Raw genomic sequence first — 18,880 nt, forward strand, 5'->3', positions numbered from 1 at the left:
CGCCCTAGATATCATAACGCTCACACAATTCACTCTGCCATCGACCACAGTATACCCTTCTCATAAGATTTTCCAATTAATCACCATACTTACCGAGCATCTTCTGCATGCACCTCGTCAGTCTTGGTGCCGTGCACACTAGACGCGGTTGCGACGCGACGCGTACACTTCTCGTCCCATGAGGCTCAAGACGCTCAACGGCGCTCCTTTATGCGAACATCTCGACTTCAGCGACACCAGTCTTCTCGGTGAGGACCAGTGTCGTAGTTCCCTGGCCGAACTCAATCCCAATGCATCATCTTTGGAAAGTACCTTGCCATTGAAGTGGCGCTCTATCACGAACCGAGCCACTCGCCTACGAACAGGATGGTCTCAGCCGTATCTGTCTGGCAGTAGCAGGCCTCATGATGGAGAAAGCATAGCTCTAACAATACCTAACCTTGTGGAATCCCCACATTGCATTCAAAATGAGCAAGCGACTCTTGACGAGACCTTGACCCTCATCGACCCGTCTTTTCAGACAGATGACTTTGTTCAACACTCGTTGATATTTCACAATGCACTTCTATCATCTCAAGTTCTGCAGGATGCCGGAACCGGTAGTTTTGTATCGCCCTCTTCATTCCTAGACACGTCTTTCGCATCAACCACATCATACTACGAGAGCCCGAGCAGAGTTGATGAGCATACACTACTCCTCCGAGTGCCTCCCCAGATGACCATAACACCACTTGGATCACTCCCTACTGCACAGCATCTCAATGCCATATATCCTCAGACTCCCACCCCCAACCTCGTGTGCGTCTTGACAGGGAGTCCTGTCCAGAGACAAATCTTTGTCCAAAAAGGGGGATACACGAGGAATCTATGGGAGATCTTTGTAGCAGATGAGACTCGATCTGGATTCAAGGTCAACTTCTGGATCCAGCCACCTCGAAAGTCGAACCGTCACCAAGTACACGCCCAGGACGCGCTCTGTCGAGTTCTGGGTACCATCAAAATTGGCGACATTTTGCTCCTGCGCAATATTGCCCTCAACTCTTACCGCGACACCGTCTACGGCCAATCACTGAGTGCCGCTTTCACGCGAGCACGCAGCAGCATCGACATTTTGATGAAGAGCAACGGAATTGAAATTGCACATACGGGTGGTCTGCCGAGATCCGCAGTAGAAGCATTTGTGCGAGTGAGAAAATGGGCTCGTACGCATATTGCTTCTGAGATGAATATCGCCGGGAAACGAAAGCGCAGTGTGGAGCGTGCAAGCCAGCATTCTAAGCGAGCTCAGTTGAGTCAAGATCACGACGGCTGGTTACCTCCGGATACCATGGAATCTGTCTGATGGCTACCGGTCATAGTAGGTGATGCGCAGAATCATTGCTGCCAAATGGAATGCTACACCACATCAAGCTTTCCCAGACGGCTCGACGTGCATTGTTGATGGTATAAGGAACCTCAGATGCCAGTACCAAAGTCGATTTTCATATGGAGTACGTGCCCGCTTTTGCTCATGTTTACTGCACATTATATGGAATGCGTTCTGATCATGCTCCCACTGGTGATGCTACCCCTTGCATTCCTCGACCTCAGCACTACTTACGTTCCGCCGCGCCCTCATCCTCACAACATCCAAGGGTAGCATCTTTAGTCCACACCTTCATTATCACCGGCCGTCGCCATCAGTCACTCCTTCTTGTTACCATTTCACAGTCGTTACATACATACCATACCGCATTCACAATGGCCACTACCACCACCGCAAACAGCAACTGCACAACACCCACCCGCCGCATCACCTGGAAAGACCGAGACTTCCAAACAGCAGAAGCCACAAACGAGCCCTTTAACGAAAAAGATTTCCTCCAATACGCTCTCTCAGAAACAACAGCACATGACCTGCAACCCGCATCCCCCTGTCCCATCCGCCTACCCACCCGTCCCAGGCCCTCCATCCTCCATCACGACGACGACATTGAGGGCCAGCACGACTCTGGGTTTCCCACACGGTCTTCGTGGCGGAGCAAGCTTAAAGAGTATGCTATGCTGTTTGCCATTGTCGTTGTCTGGATGCTGCTTATCATGGGCGTGCTGGTTCTTACCGATACTCTTTTCCCTACGGCGCTGCGCTCCTACCATAGGTTCAAGGAGATGGGGGTAGAACTGGCTAATACGAAATTTGAACTCGAGGCCCTGAAGGTGCAGATGTTGGGGGTTTACCGGTCAGTTGAAAGGGTCGGGGCTATGACGGTGCAGAAGCTGAGGAGGTAGGGCGGAGATGCGGACAGGGGCGGGGGGGAAGGATATGCAGGAGTGTTGGACAGAAGGATGTTACGCACGATTTTTTGTTTTTATTCGTTTCCATCCAAGAAAAAAGGCGTGGTTTGGTTTCCAGTTTCTTGTCACCTTAAAGAGCACCAGTGGTACGCACATGAATCATTCTTTCTCATCACCCACCTGGCAAAATCACGACTCCATTCCTCCCAAACTTTCTCCCTCTCCACCAAGCCCCTCCATCCTCAGTCCCAAAAACACACCACACGCGCCTCAATACTCTCCCTCGGTTCCTCCCCCTCACTCCCCTCCAGCCTAAACGCCGTATGCGGACACCTCCACCCCGGCAAATCCTGCCACGTATCGAACCCCTTAAACACCACCATCTCATCCTCACGCATCCCCGACAAATACCACCACTCATGACGCTCCCCCTCCTCTCCATGACTCAACACATAATTCCCCGACTTCACCCCCGTCCTCTTGAACTCGCGCAGCCGCACCTGGTAATCCGCGTCCGGCACCGTGGCGGCATCGCACACGGCCAGCGGATCCCGCCGCACCTGTTTGAGCGGCCGCCAGAGCCCGAGTAGGGCGAAGCGCGGGCTGGTGTGGAAGAGGGCGGCGATGGGGGCTGGGAGGTTGAGTTCGCGCTGTGTGCCGGCGAGGAAGGCGGGGTCGCTTGCGTAGTCGACGTGTGGGTGGCTGGAGGGGATTTGAGGCCAGCGGCCTTGGGAGTCTGGGGTGGATTGGGTGGGGGGGTGGATGTGGGCGCGGATGACGTGGTTGAAGACGTGGGCGGTTGTTGCGCCTGTTCTGTTGTGGGTTGCGATGTGTGTTAGTTGGGTGTGGGAATGGGCTTGTACGGTAACGTATACACGTGATGATTGGAATAGGATTCGTTGGTGGTTTCATACAAGTCTTTTACGATTTGCTCGAGTTCAGGGTAGTATTCACGTTTGATAGTTTCTTCGTCGTCGTCGGCCGTGACTCGTTTCGTGGGGGGCAGTGTGAGGAACTGGAAGCCGTTTGTGTCGAGGTGGAATTGCTGGTTGGATCTTCGGGCATCGTGGATGGTCATTCGTCTTGTGAATTCGGTGGGTTCTCCTAAGATGGGCATCTTCCACATTTCAGTCGTGATTGGGGTGCCGGTGGCTGCGAAGTAGTGGATGTCGGCGACGACATCGCCACCTTGAGAGTCTTTGCGCGTGTGGTTCATGATGGTGGTGGTTGGCGGACTGGGAGTCGAGAGTTCTAGATCGTGGAACCAAGAAAATTAATTCTGGCGCTACGAGTTCAAGTCGTTTTATACTGTATATGCCATCTGTTTCTCATTGTTGAATGGTAGTTGAGCGGGGTCGCGGATCCGCATTGCCAATGATCACCTGCAGCCTTGCAGCTGTCATTGTTGTATAACCTGCCACTTTGTACACATTGAACACTGATAGATGTATCCATGATCTGACAATTGCTCTTCGTGCTGAAGAGGTGCGATTATGAGCTGCTCGCGTCCAGTCACACTTGCCTTAAAGTAGTGACTTCCAGTATTACCTTATCTAAAGGGCCTTGTATTGATGGCGAAGATATGTATAGATTCTCTACTCTAATAATTCGTAGGCAAAAAAGTATATTCCTTACTACATCATGCGCTGCTTGACTTAGTGTGTGTACACTATGGAAAACTTGATGCAGAATAGAAATATGCTACACATCTCACGATCGTCCAAAAGAAATGAAGGGGGTTAGAAGGGTAGGCTACATTAGGGATTATATGGGCAGATATCTTGAGAAGACAGAAGCTCTAACTATAACAATAATTCTCGCTTCGTTCTAATAAAAGCTGCAAATGAAGCTAGTACATACGAAAGACCTACATCGCCTGGTAAATACCAATTTCAATTTAATAATGCAAATGTGTCTTTACGCTAGGAACCAAGCTCGATATTGAATATAATTTTCTTGGTCGAGCGAAATATTGCGTACCATAGAATCTCTGATGCAGTGTAAACATGATTATATTCCTTTGCTGCCCTAACTGTATATAACATCCAAGCCCGCACACCTAGAAAAACAAAAACACTTGGTACAACTTTGCACACACTTGTAAACATATATTTGCAAAAGTACCTTCCAAACCACAACCACAACCACAACCATGTTTCAACCACTATCCTCCCACCCCATCTACCCACCACCGGCATACTCGCCACACGACCGACCACCACCCTACACGCGCTCAGACCGCCGTATAGACTCCCCTCCACCACAATCACCATCACCATCATCGTCATCATCCGGTCTGACCGTCTGGGGAGAAGAGGACCTTGAAGCCGCCTTGGCCCGGCCACCACCACCACACCACCACCCAGCAACGTTCCCCATAATCTTAGCAGGCAACAACGAGCCGTTGTCTGCTGAAAGGGCCGTTTTACCGCATCTGTGGCTGGCTGCACCAGGTGGTGGGCAAGTCAGTCTTTGGAGGAGGATGCGGAGGAGTAGGCACGGCAGCGCTTTTAATGTGTATGTGGTGTTATTCGTTGTTATTGCTTTGGTTGCAGTTTTGGCGGTGTTGGTGGATAGGAATGGGGGTTCTAAGCGATGAATGGGGGAAGGGGGGTTAGGATGAGGGATATGAAATGAAGGTGGTCGGATAGAAAAGGCGGTCTTGACAGGATGTGTTCCTACGGTGGACGTGGTTACCAAGGATGTTCCGAGCGGGAGTCTTTGGAAATACTGATGACTTTTGAATTTAAGTAGGCAAGAGCAATTGTTTTTCAGGAAAGATAGGCGGACATTTGTGCTTCATGTTTTGAAAATGCTGTTCTTCTATAGAGGAGTTAGTAGTTGAAAAGCCATTATAATCATGTGTAGAAAATCAAGTAAAATACCAAGAAAAGTAAAACAGGGCTGATATGAATGAGTATTAAGAAAGTTGGGCCTTGTCATCGCGGTGCTGGTTTCGCATGCTTTAATTGACTGGAGAATAGATTGCTCTATTACCATGGAAGCTCCTCACAGTACCAAGGTTGCAATGATGCGAGTTGTACAGCATAGAAACACCCGGCTTAGATGCGCACTTGATTTGACAAGGATGGATGAGAGAAGATAGGAATCAAATCGAGGCGTGCTTTAGATTGGTACTAAAGGAAGACCTAAGGGGTGATGTTGTATCGATGGATGTCCATGAACGTGCACGTGAACTCGAACACGAACATGAACATGAACATGAACACGTGAAGAAGGTGACGGCATCAAGCACGGACCCCATCTGCGGTGCTTGCGGCATGCTCATTGCTGACTACTCCTTTGGCTGGCTCATCCACCACGCTTGCTTGGAGTCGCTTGGAAGGCAGTCGAAGTTGATTGCCTCCTGCCCTGGAGTCTCGGATACGGTAGTGAGTGATACCAATTACCGGTACCTTTCACGGCCTATTTCCGTTCATTCGCCCGACATATCGCTTCTACCTACCTATGGCTTGAGGACCCGCCTCAATGACGGCCTCGCCTGGCAAGCAACAACCAACCCCCACACTCGACAACGCAGCGCTCTCCAACGAATAATTGTAATACACATCTGCACCCATTCCTTACACCGTACACAGTGAAGGCCGATATAATTGCTGCTGGTTCAAAGTGTATTTGCCCTCTGGGTGACGCAACCGCAGACCACAACGCCACAGGCCACCTACAGTCATCAACCACGCAATCGCCCACCCCGCCGCCATGTTCGCCAGCTTTACCGGCAACACGCGTCGGCCCCGGCAAGTCAACCTGGGTGGAAGGAAGACGAATCCGTTTGGCACGCCCGTCTCGGGTGGGGGCTCACAGGCTGCCCTTGACCGGGCACAGCAAGAGCGAGCACAGCGGCAACGGGAGCGAGACACTCTAAACGCGGCCAAGCGAATACAACGAGTCTGGAGGGGACATGCTAGTAGGAAGGAAGTGGCCGACCAGCTACGGCGGGAATGGGATTCGTCAGAGAGCGCGACGGGCGCTCTACAGACGGTGGCATATGACTCAGAGGACGACGCTCTTGCAAGTTTGCAGCGGCTACTGCGTTTTGCTTCGGCACGGAATGACGAGGACCTGCGGCGGATACATCACTTTGGAGTACGACAAATGGAGACGGTGAAGAAGCTGGGTTTGACATCCAGTGGGCCATGGCCCTTTGCGTACCATCGGCTTCAGCGTCTATTGCTCGCCTCCTTGGAAGACCGAATTCAATTACCCACAACATCTGACGCGGAAATTGGCCTGTCTTTGAGACTCTTGCGCTTCGTGGCCGACCTAATACCTGCCAAAACGTCTCAGCATGCTCAGCAGTACTACCGCACCCTGGCCCGCGTCATCTCGAAATTCGCGCCAGATCTGGACTCACCAGAAGCTACGAATGCGGAAGTGTGGGAAACATTGATTGGCACAATCATTTCGCCGTTGAGCCAGGTGACTGGGTATACTTTGGATGCATACGAGGCCTATGGTGTATCGTTGCTTGTACTCCCGTTGCTCAGCTCGGACTCTACATTCCCGTCGCTACAGAAGTTTCGCGACTCGCTCGCCAATGCAATCAACTATAAGTTACTGGCAAATGCACTGGCTACCCTCTTCAAGACATCAGGACTACAAGGCAAGCCTGAGCTGAAGAGCTCGATTAGCAGATTGCGCTTGTTGGGATCTTTCATCTATCTACATCGCTACGCCCACAACTTTAGCAGTCCCGAATCATACGCCGTGCACAAGGACTTTGTCTCAGTAGTATCGATCCTGCTAAATTCTCTTCTCATCAACATTGTCGATGACTCGCATCCCATTTCTGAAGTCACCGAACAGGATGGAGATGATCTTGGATCTGATGCAGTGACTGCATTCTTAAAGGAACAAGTAACCTCCCTCGTTCAACAAGAGGGTATTGGCAGTCTGTTGGCCGGTTCTTCACAGTCAACGGACGCTTCAGAAGATGATAAGATTGAAGAAGCACGGCAGTTAGCGAACTACGCCTTAGCTCTCCTCCGGTTCTTCCCACGACGTGGTGACGAGATCCGCATGTGGCTTCATATCGGTCCCACAGAAGCATCCTCTGCACAAAATGCGCAAAAACTGCCTGCCATACGATATTTCTGGGAGGCTTCAAAACGTTCTACGGTGTTCACTACCATCTTCCGGGACTCAAGAGCGGCTATTGGACTGCTCAAACCGAAGACAGCTACTCAAGATGGTGTGGCACGCGTCGACAGTTCAAGCTCGTCGCAACACGGAACCTGGCAGCCAGCACAGCAGGAGATTGATCGTGATTCTGTCATTACGGATGAATGGAGAGTGATACTTGTCTTCTTAGAGCTGTATACTTTTGTCCTGAAGGTAACAGATGACGAGGAATTCTTCTCGGCCGGCCAGCATGACATCTACTCCAGCCAGGTTCGTGACAGTGGCTTGCCACTGGGCGAAGTCAAGGATCTGACAACTTTTTTGAAGAATTTGGGTTTCACTCTCTACTTCAACGCCGCTGATATTACAATGACAGAGGAAGTCGCTTCGAACCTCACCATGGGGCTTTCCTACTTTAGCTCTAAAGCTATGGATTTGCAGACCCAGAGGGAGCCCGTGGAGTCGTCTATAGGCGGTGTTGCAGGACTAAAAATCGACTATGTGAAGGGTCTGGTCACAGGGCTCCTTCGTATGGTATATGAACGGGACTCGCGCCGCAAATTTCTGCCTGAAGGCCATTGGTTGATGACCTCACGATTCGACATGACTGGATTCATCCCTGCCGTGGTGCAAGAAGAGGAGTCGCGCCACAAGATTCAAGAGGAAGATGCGGATGATATCGACGACGAAGAGGACGAACTCGACGATACGCCTCAGCTCATTGGCACCAGTAGAACCCAGCAACAACGTCGATTAGAAAAACTGCAGCGTCAGCAGCGCAGGGCTTCAAGACGGAGATATTTACAAGCTGTGGCGCCTCGCTTGGAGATACTGCAAAACATGCCCTTCTTCATCCCCTTTGCTACTCGAGTACAGATTTTCCGCGAATTTGTACACCTGGACATGACAAAACGCAGAGGCGGTTCGGATCCAGACTCATGGCGACTCAGGACAATGCAGCGTCCGGATGCCAGAAGTCATTTCCTGAGGCAAGCAGCCAGGATCCGAAGAGAAAACGAGTTTGAAGATGCTTTTGAGCAATTCTATCCACTAGGTTCTGGACTGAAGGAGCCGATCTCCATTACATTCATGGACCAATTTGGAGAACCTGAGGCTGGTATAGATGGTGGCGGTGTGACCAAAGAGTTTCTCACTAGCGTTACTGATCGGGCATTCATGCCAACCAACTTTATCGACATGTTTGTTGAGAATGACCAGCATCTTCTTTACCCGAATCCTGCAGCAGTGGACGAACACAAGGAAGCGCTACGACAAGCTGGTTTGCGGGAGAACTCACCAGAGTCTCGGCTTCAGATATCGGAACTGCTACAGAAATATGAATTCCTAGGTCGGATCATTGGAAAGTGCCTCTATGAGGGAATCCTCGTAGACGTCAACTTTGCCCCATTCTTCCTGCGTAAATGGGCCTTGACTGGCGGAGCGGGTTCCGCTCCGAACGAAACTGGCTACCGCCCTACTCTCAATGACTTGCGCGATCTGGATGAAGAGCTCTATCAAGGTCTCCACAAGCTAAAGACCTACCCTGGTGACGTTGAGGACTTCTCTCTCAACTTCACTGTGACGGACAATATCACCATCGACCACACTAGCAATCCCAAAAAGACCAAAGCCGTGACCAAGGAGCTTAAGCCTGATGGAGCTAATACGCCCGTCACCAACCAAAATCGACTGGTCTACATAAGCTACATGGCGCGCCACCGCCTACAAAACCAACCGTATCTCCAGACCACCGCCTTTCTCCGCGGCCTTGGCACAATGATCCAGCCGTCCTGGCTGTCTATGTTCAATCATTCGGAGCTCCAAACACTGATCAGCGGTACCCGCACCTCTATCGATGTTGAAGATTTGCGCCGCAACACCGTATACGGCGGTCTCTACTTGATCGGCAACCAAGGGCTCGAACATCCCACCATACAGATCCTTTGGAAAGTCATGAAGGAGATGTCGGATGATGAACGTCGTGCGGTGCTCAAGTTTGTAACAAGTACGCCTCGTGCGCCGTTGCTAGGGTTTGGCACGCTGAATCCAAGATTCAGCATTAGAGATGCAGGGAGTGATCAGGAGAGATTACCGAGTACGAGTACTTGTGTCAACTTACTGAAGCTACCCATGTATCGGGACGAGAAGACTTTGAAGGAGAAGTTATTGTATAGTATTTTTAGTGGGGCTGGTTTTGACCTAAGCTAAATAAGAAGAGACAAACTGTTGCGATGCAGTGGGCAGTGACAAAGTATTAAGCAGCAAGTCTACACTGGAGCGTGTAGTTGCCGTAGCGAGTGAAGAGTAAAGCGGAAAAACTTAGTAGATTTTAGTTCTTGCATCACGTATCTCTCTAAGTACTTGCCGTACTGTGTATGGCCATCCAATAAGTCGATGATCGAAATATTCTCAGCGATATCAGCATCTGATGAAATTCGCTCCAAATCTTCACCTTGGAAGCTACTCGTCCTAGATTGGGTGAAACGGACAACAGCACGTGATAAGGCGTCGCGCTAGTTAAGAGAAGGACGCGTCGATGACATAGACAGCACACATCCAAACAGCGTCACTTCACCCCACGTCTGTCAAGAATACGCTATACCTCGCAAAGCCTCCACAATGTCAGCACAACCAGCACCCACACGCCCTGCACCCGATCGACGCTCGTCCACAGCTCCCAAACGCACCTCGCTCCTCCCAAAACCGTCGTCAATCTTCGTAGATGGCTCTGTGCTCATCGCACAACACGCCCAACTGACCGGCACATACCCCATCACAATCGGCTCAAGTACAGTCCTCCACCCCCACAGCAAGTTGAGCAGCGCAATTGCACCGGTAGTTGTGGGCGAAGGCTGTGTGGTTTATGAGCGAGCCAAAGTGGGCGTGGGCATGGGTCCTGAGCCCGACGCCGAGACCAAGCGCATCAGTATGATCTCGGCGCGGAGCAGCGCGAGCATCCGGGACTCGATGAGAGCAGAGGGTACTGTGCTAGGGAAGAACGTAGTCGTTGAGTCTAATGCAATTGTCGAAGCTGCCGAGATAGGCGAAGGGAGTGTTGTAGAGGTTGGCGCCCAGGTAGGGAGGGGTAGTATCATTGGCAAGGTATGGATATTTCTCGATGGCATCATTTCTAGTATATATATTAAAAATTGTTAGTATTGCACTATCTCGGCCGCTTCGATTGTCCCACCGTATACGCATTTACCCGACTTTACGGTTGTGTTCAGTGGCTCGGAACGGCGCGTAGACAAGACACTGCAGTTGCGGCCTGAATTGCTCGATGCGAAGCTGGCTGTACACTCGAGACAACTGGATATGTTCAAGAAACTAATACCGAACAATGTGGCGAAGTGGGCATAAGCAAAGAGATATGAGAAACAGGGGATTCTCTAGGGCCTCAGTTATGGTCTCTAGCTATCTTACAAAACGCAAAGATGTGGTGTCACCGGAGAATAACATGACAAACATCTTATCAGATGATATTGTACTGGCACCTCAAGTAGACCTGCACTCTAGTAGTACAGATTCTTGACCTACTACAGACCTCCAGCGGCGCTTCTACCTGAGATGTCCAGTCCTTTGTAAAGACCTTGTGCTAAATCGCGAGGACTTTCACAACGCGCCTGGTTCCCTGATTCGCAGAACCGAAATGGCCTCCATGTATGATCCGTATGGGTAGCATCACATATCTCGTGAGTATGCGCCTCCTCAATCGGGAACGACTGCCCATTGAGGGGCTTTGCTGAACATTGGAAGAGTTTCACTTTGTCTCATACGCGGAGTATTCAACAAGGGTGGAAGTAGGAACTTTTTTCTCTTCGAGAAGATACTTTTCAAGCAGCGAGTTCTTTCAAGTCACCTATTTGGAAGGCACGTAGCGCATACCAGATGAGGCTGAGGATGGATAAGAGGGTCTTTTGATCATCGGGAACATCTAGTCACAAAAACACTGAAGAAAGGCTATTTTTGAAATGGGCAGAACGTTACTCTTTGGTAGTATACAAGGACTTTGCTCATAGAGTCATGTTCCAAAAACGGTAGACGCGATTGTGGAATTGCTGGGCTCTATTCACGAGCATTCTGGGGTCGTCGGAGGTTGTTCGGCCCGCTGCTAGCGGCAAGTGAACATGGCTCACTTCTGGAAAGTTCTGCCCATAGCTCCCTTTTCTACTTAATTCTCGACCTTCAAAAGCTCGACCTTCTCCAACCTGTCGTTCCGTGTAAGAAGAAGTCTTTGCGATTCGAGCATTGCTATAACACCTCTAGGTAAGTCGCACCACCAGATGTAATTCCCCCTTTCGAATGATGAGACACAAGCTGGCACCAGTCTGAGAAGACTTGTACTCTTTATATGCGGATCAGCTGCATAGACTTTCGAGTCGCCCTCTGACAATTGAAAACACTCGCCTGGATAATTCACAAACCACGTGTTGTGCCGCATTGCTAATTTAGCTGGCAGAGACCCCAGCCGAGATTCATCGCGCTCCCCGTTCCCCACCATGGTCCTTCATAACCCGAACAACTGGCATTGGGTCAACAAGGATGTGTCAGGCTGGACGAGGGAGTACTTGGAGAAGGAGCTTGTACAGATTTCGGTAGAGGATGGCGGTGTCTCTGCCAAAATCGACAAGGTGGTCAGTATGGACGGTGACGTGGATGTCAGCCAGCGCAAGGGCAAGGTCATCACCATCTTTGACGTGAAGCTTAAGTTGGAATACTCTGGTACGTGATTTTCGTGTTCTCCCATGTTCTTGGGCGAGCTGACTCGGTTGTCAGGCAAGAACGCCGAGGGTGAGGAAGCTAGCGGCACCATCACCGTCCCCGAGGTCGCCCACGACACTGAGGAAGACGAGTATGTCGTATGTTCCCTTTGCTCACACCCACTATCCGTGTAATTGTCCAACGAGCTCCTTGTACTAACATCCTGAACAGTTTGAGATAGATGTCTACTCTGACGAGAGCAGCAAACAGCCCGTCAAAGACCTAGTTCGATCCAAGATTGTGCCGCAATTACGCAAGAGCTTTGCAAAGATTGGACCGGCAGTCATGGAAGAACATGGAAAAGACATCCAGCATGCCCCAGGTACTAATCCTGGTAGCGGCTTCTCTGCGCCGAAGGTGTACTCGAGTTCCAGTGTGAACAAGTCTGAGTCGAAGACAGACTTATCCGGATCGCAGAAGAACAGCTCGGGCACGGTCGTCAACGTGACTACTATCAACGACAGTACAGAGTTCCGCACGGATGCGGCGAACTTGTACCAAACCTTCACCGATCCTCAGCGCATTGCTGCCTTCACTCGTTCCCCTCCAAAATTCAACGGTGCGCAACCGGGAGCTACATTTGAACTGTTTGGTGGCAATGTGAGCGGAGAGTATGTTGAGTTGCAGGAGCCTACACATATTGTCCAGAAATGGCGATTGTCTCAGTGGCCAGCAGGTCATTACTCGACGCTATCGATCTGGTTCGATCAGAACGACATTGATGCAGTAACGGTGATGAGAGTTGAGTGGAAGGGTGTGCCTGTTGGTCAAGAGGAGCCAACCAAGAGCAACTGGGATCAGTACTACATTCGAAGTATCAAGCAGACCTTTGGGTTTGGTTCGATATTGTAGGCCATTCAAGGCATGCTTGGCCTTGAAGGGAGTAGCGGCGTTTTAAGAGGGACATATGAACGGGTACGAATTGATGGACATGGAAATGATGAATGACCAGCCTCATTGGCACGAATAGACGAAGATTTGTTCGAATACATACCTCCAACTTATATTGTAGCAAGGCAACTTGTAATGTGATGGCAGATGGTCTCCCTCTCCATGCACAACACGGCTCTCTCCTCGGGTATGATGACGTACACGATGGGACTTTTCTTTTGTCCTCGTCCGTCTCGAGCCTTGACGTACATGAGAGCTATCTGTGTACGTGGTGGAAGTGCAAGAAGCAAGACAACGACAAAAGCACTTTGGAGTGGCTGTGCCCAACCTTGTGGAAGACTACAGAGCTTCCAAGGGTGCTCTTCCTCTAGTAGCACACGTTGGTGTCTTGTGCTATTTGCTGATGTGGTGTGGTGTTCGCATGCAGCCTGCTCGTGCAAGATGAAGTTAGTACCTGTGTCTACTGTACGCTAAGTAGAGCGTCTATGTCATAGGTAGTTGAAGTTTAACTGGAAGCGTCTTTTAGTGCCGATGGACATGGCTACTTCACTTTAGCATGTGGTATCATGGCACCACCAGTAATTACTTAGCAACTCTATCTTGCTTCTTGGCACATGATGGATATTTCTTTTTTAAAAAAGAATGATACCGGTACTCTTCATGATCTGAGGAGATATGTATGTATAGAGTAGATGAGGATGACGCATGCTGAGGCAGGATACATGGACACGTTGTACTGTACCAGTTTGAGTTGAAGGGGGTGTTGCAGCGGCGTCGCAGAAAGTCAGCGTTGGGGGTACTTGTGTTCGGTGAGCAACGGCAGGATGCCTGCATGTTGGGGTGTGCATGAAGCTTGGTATTGGGTGCGAAGGCTTGGGCAGAAGGATGGAGAAGGCCGCGACAAAGAGCCCTGACAGGTCTGGAGTAGCCAGGTACGGTAGCAGAGAGTATCATCATAGGTAACCTCTACCTACTTACCATAGTACGTACCTACCTCGTCTCGTTACCCTACTCATCACGAGACATCATTGCTGGTCCCCTTTGCTGCGCGAAGGCTTCCAACCATCTCCCTTCCCTCCCTCTCCCCCCACGCATCCCACCCCACATCCCAGCCAGCACCTGCTCAACTGCCACCTCGGTGCCCTGCATCGCGTCCACTTACTCTCCCGAGACTGTGCAACGCTGGAATCCGCGTGGACCATTATTTCTCAAGGCCAGTCCCAGGTTGATATACCGTCAATAGCATCATCCTTCTGCCCCACAGCTCTTCTCCCGGTCATGGTGCCCACTGGCACATGGCCTCGCTAAGAGGCAGTCTGAACTACCGGTACACCAGCTAGGTATTACCGATTGCGACAGCTAGTGGCCGCCTTGCAAGACATATCGCTGTCATGGCCCCATCCAACATGTTCAGCTATCTGAGACCGGGCCACGCAAAACGCAATGCCTCGTCGAGTCTGGCCTCGCCAGCAGAGCCAATTCCTAGCCCCAACCCCGCCGCCTATCCGCTGCCTTCGCCGTCGCACAACACCGACTACTTGGCTTCGCCGCGCTTCTCGGACAATGCGAGTTATGCCTCTGCTTCGCCCATATCGCCTTTTCCCCCGCAGCTGCCTCCCATTACGCGTGTCGCCTCCAAGTTGGACAAACAATCGGCGGGACACGACACCTACAGTACCCCTTGCCACGACGCTATGAGCGCTGGAGGTAGTGGCAAAGGCAATGTCAGTGGAAGTGGTGGTGGTAGGGGGAGTGGTAGCCACAGTCATGGTCAGGCACCGCAGGATCGTGGGCTGCTGCTCTCCTCCCCACAGCAGCGAACACAACACCAGCTGCCCCCCAGTTACGAGGACATGGCGCCCTCTGCGTCCTCCGTGTCTGGTAACACACCAGCCGGCTCTCGTCCACCAGTATCCGTACAGGTGCAGCGAATGGACCAGGCGCAGTCCTGGGAGACGCCTCCCCAGCCATCAACACACTTGGCTCCTGCGACAATCTCGCCCAGCTACTCTGGTTTCTCCAAATCTCAGACTTCGCTGCTGAGCGGAATCAGTGAAAAGCTGTCCAGCAGTTCCAAGGCCACCTCCACCCCAACCCCGGCTCCTACCAAAACCAAGTCGAGACTGAGCCTGCGCAACCCCATGTCTCTCCTGATGCGCCGGCGATCTGGTCAGCCATTGGATCCTCTCGCAGACGAATCGCTTGTCACCATACGCTCGCCGCCAGCTGCATCTTCGATGCCTGACGACTACGACCCAAGGATACGCGGTAACATCGTTCACGACTTCAATGCACCTAGACTCAATCGGAATTTTTCGTATACTAACGTCAATGGCGCCCGTGACACGAAACAAGACCTGGGTCGCGTGAGTCCTCCAAAGGTTGACAAGGAGCATACACCCGTCTTTCGTGAGCACTTTGACGACGACACGAGCTACGAGCAGTCTCAAGCAGCCATCAGGGCAGAGATGTTGGTCAACAAGGACTTTTTGGCGAGGAACTCGGTGCAATTTGCACCTCCAACAAGATCGCCTCCCCCTCCCCCTTCCGCTCCCAAGGACCCACCTTCCCCTCCGACATCTTCACCACCGCCTCCACCACCATGCCAAGAATTCGATACCTCAGCCTCCGTTCTGTCTCCGGTACAGGAATCGCCTGATCTGATGAATGAGGCTGTGGAAGCGACTAACAGAAAGAGGCAATCGACCAAGTCACCTCCATCCGCGCGTTCTAGAGCTACTTCTGTAACCGACGCACCCTTTCAACCAGCTGGTCTACCAGCACATTTTAGCAGCAGAGCATCGAGATTTAGCTTCCAAATACCGGGCGGTAGTGACTCTGCGCAAGAAAAGTTGCTGGAAGAAAGACACAAGGCAAAAGAAGCAGCGAAGGCTTCCAAGCAGGCCCGATATTCCATCAATTCGCTTGTTGATGAATATGATGAGTACGATATGGAAGACTATGACATGGATGGCGGACTTGACGAGGAGATTCCCATGATTGGCGAGGAAGACGAGTTTGAAGGCTTAGGAAACCAGACTCTGGATTCAGGACTCGGCGGTTTCGACTTTTCATCGACACAGGCTGGCGCGCAGAATTTCAATACCCAGATGAATGGTTTTTCGCACCTGCAGCAATCCATCGACATGTACGGCAACCCCATGGGATTTGCCATGTCTGAACAGGATCTTCAGCAATTCAAAGCCTTGGCGATCGAATCACAGCCTCACCATTCTCATGGACCGACTACCGAGAGATATGGTTTGGGTGTCAGCGATCAGCAAGAGATACCAAATGGCCCGTCTTCAGCAGCCCCGCCAGATGCATCGATTGACACCACTGCTGGTGCGAGACAGTCGCGTAGCACCAATCAGCTGGACTTGGGCGATGACATGTACTTTGACGATGGCCTTATTGGCGACCAGGAAGATGCAGAGCCCGCAGAGTTCGATGAGAATGTATTCGATGACCCAGAAGGGCCGTTGTACGATAGAAAAGTGAAGTTCTCAGACATTGATGAAGCCTCTCAAGCACTTCCTTCTCACCCGAACCCTGTGATGAATTCTGAGACGGGTTACGAAGCAGATGACGACACGTTGTCTAAGCACCTGGGGAAGTGTGAATCTTCGCTCGCTCATACAAACTCTGTCGCACAACAGCACACCCTTCCCATGTTCAACGACATGAACGCATATCACAGCGCTCTAGCAGATGCCGCCAACCGTGCCGAAGCTTCCGGCCGGTTCACGCGAAAGGCCAGTGTCGATGCTGGCCAAGCCAATCATGAGGTTGATGAGTCTTCTACCAAAAGTGATTCACGACCTAGCTTGATGCCAGATGACGGCCGCCAGAGCCTGGAAGCTGATGTGTTTCCCCCGGAGGATGATGTTTTCGGGATGAGCTCTGGATATGTGGACGACTACGACTACAGTGATTTTGACTCGGCCATGGAAGACGATCCTATTATTGCTGCGGCTAACGCGGAAGCACTCGCATACGACGATGAGGGTTTCTACGGCCAGGAGTTTGGTTTCTATGCTTCAGCGTCTGGCGAAGCTTCGAGCGCTTGGGGAGGATTCTTCGGGCCATCTGGCTTGGGTCGCGCTCCAAGTGGTCGTAATGCGGTGCGAGAGCCCAATCTTACGCCCATCACGGAGCGCAGCGAATACAGTACACGCAACTCATTCATCAGCCTCAATCACTTCCGGGACAGCACTCAGCCATTGAGCAGCCCAGGCTTAGCACAGCTTGCACGCATAAGCCCGTATGGGTGGCCCGACTCGTCCGAAGATATGAGCATGGATGCACTGATGAAATTGCGAAAGGGCGCATTTGGTGGGAGTGGCGCCAGCCTGCCCGCGAGCGCTTCAGGCAGTCCACGCAACTCGTCGCCCATGGGCATGCAGTTTGTCCCAAGATCATCAAGTCCTGCGGGCAACCGGATGAAGGAGCAGGACGGTGACTACCGGGAAGAGGACGGGTCCGCAAATTACCTGGAAAATCTAGAGGATAGTCAAGAAGATGATGAAGGTCTCATGGAGGCCGTCAATGCGACATACGACGAGGATGACAATGCAGCGAATGATGATCAGGAGCAGACGGAGAGTCCAACCCTGACCACAAACGATTACAACTCCTTCCCAAGCCCAATGGCCCACTCCCACGGGAACGAAGCCCCCCTCCTTCCACCCATCTCAGAGCTGTACGCCCAACACAACATGGCCTTTGGCACAAACACATCGCTCTCCATGTCACCAGGCGGCCTCGATCTCACGACCGCGGCCAACGTCAGCCTCCCCCTCTCTCCCTACCCCGCCCCCTTGCCCTCACCCTACCTCGCGCAGAACCGGCCGCCACCGCCCCCTTTGATTGATACCTCGCTCTCCTCTCCCACCACGGCCACGACGTCAAATTGCACAGGGCCCCGCCGCCACTCTGTCGGTTTCATCTCGCCCGTTTCGAACGCGTCGCCGCTCACACCGGGTGGCGGTGCGGCCTGGAGATTGGGTGCGGGTGCGGGCGCCGGTAGCAGTGGCGGTGGCCATTCTCGCAAGGCTAGCGCGGCTGATAGCGTTGCATACGTTCGTGAGCATGACGAGTCTTCGGGTGAAGGGAGGTGGGTGTTGGAGCGCAGGCGGACGGCCGAGAGTGGCGAGTTGGAGTTGATTGGGCGGGAGATTGTCGAGGGCGGACGGATTTGAAGGCGGACAGATTTGAAGGCGGACAGATTTGAAGGCGGACAGATTTGAAGGCGGACAGATTTGAAGGCGGACAGATTTGAAGGCGGACAGATTTGAAGGCGGACAGATTTGAAGGCGGACAGATTTGAATGCGTTGTGGGTTTGCATGCAAGGAAGAGGTTTTGTTTTTGGTGGGAGCCTGGCTTGGGTTTTTGGGGTACATGTTTTGTGGGGTTCAAGGACTTGATGTGATGTGAAGACTTTTGAATTCTTTTTGGGATGGCGATGCAAAGGTGGCAAAGGGAAACGTCGAGGGAAGGATGACGATGATCAAGGGCACAAAGCGGGTATGCAATGATGGGCTGGGCTGGGCCTCCTTTTTTGTTTTTCCGCACGGTGGTGGTTGGTGATTAGATACCCGTGGATTCAAGTCGATTAGCAGGCAGTAGGCGTTGCCGTAGGAGTGAAGAGTAGATGAATGAGCGCATTTGGCGTGGGTGAATACAGTCTGGACGCTGGTGTTTTGTGCTTGTTTGTTATTGGGGAGGTTTTGTGGGGGGTAAGGGGAAGAGGGCGTTGTTTGTTGAGGAAGATTAGTCGTGATTGTGATTGTGCGAGGACTGTTGGATAAT

General features: G+C 51.7%; 8 protein-coding genes across 8 annotated transcripts; 7 read left to right on the forward strand and 1 right to left on the reverse strand.

Annotated features, from left to right (window-relative positions):
- Positions 1-178: 178 nt before the first annotated feature.
- Positions 179-1,342, forward strand: IAQ61_010943 (uncharacterized protein; the record flags this gene model as incomplete). Its single annotated transcript, XM_003834960.2, has 1 exon — positions 179-1,342. The coding sequence occupies one exon, from the start codon at positions 179-181 to the stop codon at positions 1,340-1,342; it is 1,164 nt and encodes a 387-aa protein (XP_003835008.2).
- A 143-nt stretch (positions 1,343-1,485) lies between these two features.
- On the forward strand, positions 1,486-2,268 carry IAQ61_010944 (uncharacterized protein; the record flags this gene model as incomplete). Its single annotated transcript, XM_003834961.2, has 1 exon — positions 1,486-2,268. One exon carries the CDS (start codon positions 1,486-1,488, stop codon positions 2,266-2,268), a length of 783 nt encoding a protein of 260 aa, XP_003835009.2.
- A 248-nt stretch (positions 2,269-2,516) lies between these two features.
- Positions 2,517-3,686, reverse strand: IAQ61_010945 (uncharacterized protein; the record flags this gene model as incomplete). The annotated part of the gene is made up of 2 exons (XM_066098995.1): positions 3,189-3,686; positions 2,517-3,087 (listed from the first exon to the last, which is right to left on the reverse strand). The coding sequence occupies exons 1-2, from the start codon at positions 3,488-3,490 to the stop codon at positions 2,517-2,519; spliced, it is 873 nt and encodes a 290-aa protein (XP_065951153.1). The 5' UTR covers positions 3,491-3,686.
- A 740-nt stretch (positions 3,687-4,426) lies between these two features.
- On the forward strand, positions 4,427-4,873 carry IAQ61_010946 (uncharacterized protein; the record flags this gene model as incomplete). The annotated part of the gene is made up of 1 exon (XM_003834963.1): positions 4,427-4,873. The coding sequence occupies one exon, from the start codon at positions 4,427-4,429 to the stop codon at positions 4,871-4,873; it is 447 nt and encodes a 148-aa protein (XP_003835011.1).
- A 1,121-nt stretch (positions 4,874-5,994) lies between these two features.
- On the forward strand, positions 5,995-9,624 carry IAQ61_010947 (uncharacterized protein; the record flags this gene model as incomplete). Its single annotated transcript, XM_003834964.2, has 1 exon — positions 5,995-9,624. The coding sequence occupies one exon, from the start codon at positions 5,995-5,997 to the stop codon at positions 9,622-9,624; it is 3,630 nt and encodes a 1,209-aa protein (XP_003835012.2).
- A 357-nt stretch (positions 9,625-9,981) lies between these two features.
- On the forward strand, positions 9,982-10,776 carry IAQ61_010948 (uncharacterized protein; the record flags this gene model as incomplete). The annotated part of the gene is made up of 2 exons (XM_003834965.2): positions 9,982-10,518; positions 10,573-10,776. Exons 1-2 carry the CDS (start codon positions 10,036-10,038, stop codon positions 10,774-10,776), a joined length of 687 nt encoding a protein of 228 aa, XP_003835013.1. The 5' UTR covers positions 9,982-10,035.
- Positions 10,777-11,915: 1,139 nt separating this feature from the next.
- IAQ61_010949 (uncharacterized protein) lies at positions 11,916-13,683 on the forward strand (the record flags this gene model as incomplete). The annotated part of the gene is made up of 3 exons (XM_003834966.2): positions 11,916-12,138; positions 12,193-12,275; positions 12,349-13,683. 3 exons carry the CDS (start codon positions 11,916-11,918, stop codon positions 13,027-13,029), a joined length of 987 nt encoding a protein of 328 aa, XP_003835014.1. The 3' UTR covers positions 13,030-13,683.
- A 776-nt stretch (positions 13,684-14,459) lies between these two features.
- Positions 14,460-18,269, forward strand: IAQ61_010950 (uncharacterized protein; the record flags this gene model as incomplete). The annotated part of the gene is made up of 1 exon (XM_003834967.2): positions 14,460-18,269. The coding sequence occupies one exon, from the start codon at positions 14,460-14,462 to the stop codon at positions 18,267-18,269; it is 3,810 nt and encodes a 1,269-aa protein (XP_003835015.2).
- Positions 18,270-18,880: the final 611 nt, after the last annotated feature.

This window comes from Plenodomus lingam (assembly GCF_022343315.1).
Source record: "Plenodomus lingam strain CAN1 chromosome Unknown contig_9, whole genome shotgun sequence".
Taxonomy (NCBI): domain Eukaryota; kingdom Fungi; phylum Ascomycota; class Dothideomycetes; order Pleosporales; family Leptosphaeriaceae; genus Plenodomus; species Plenodomus lingam.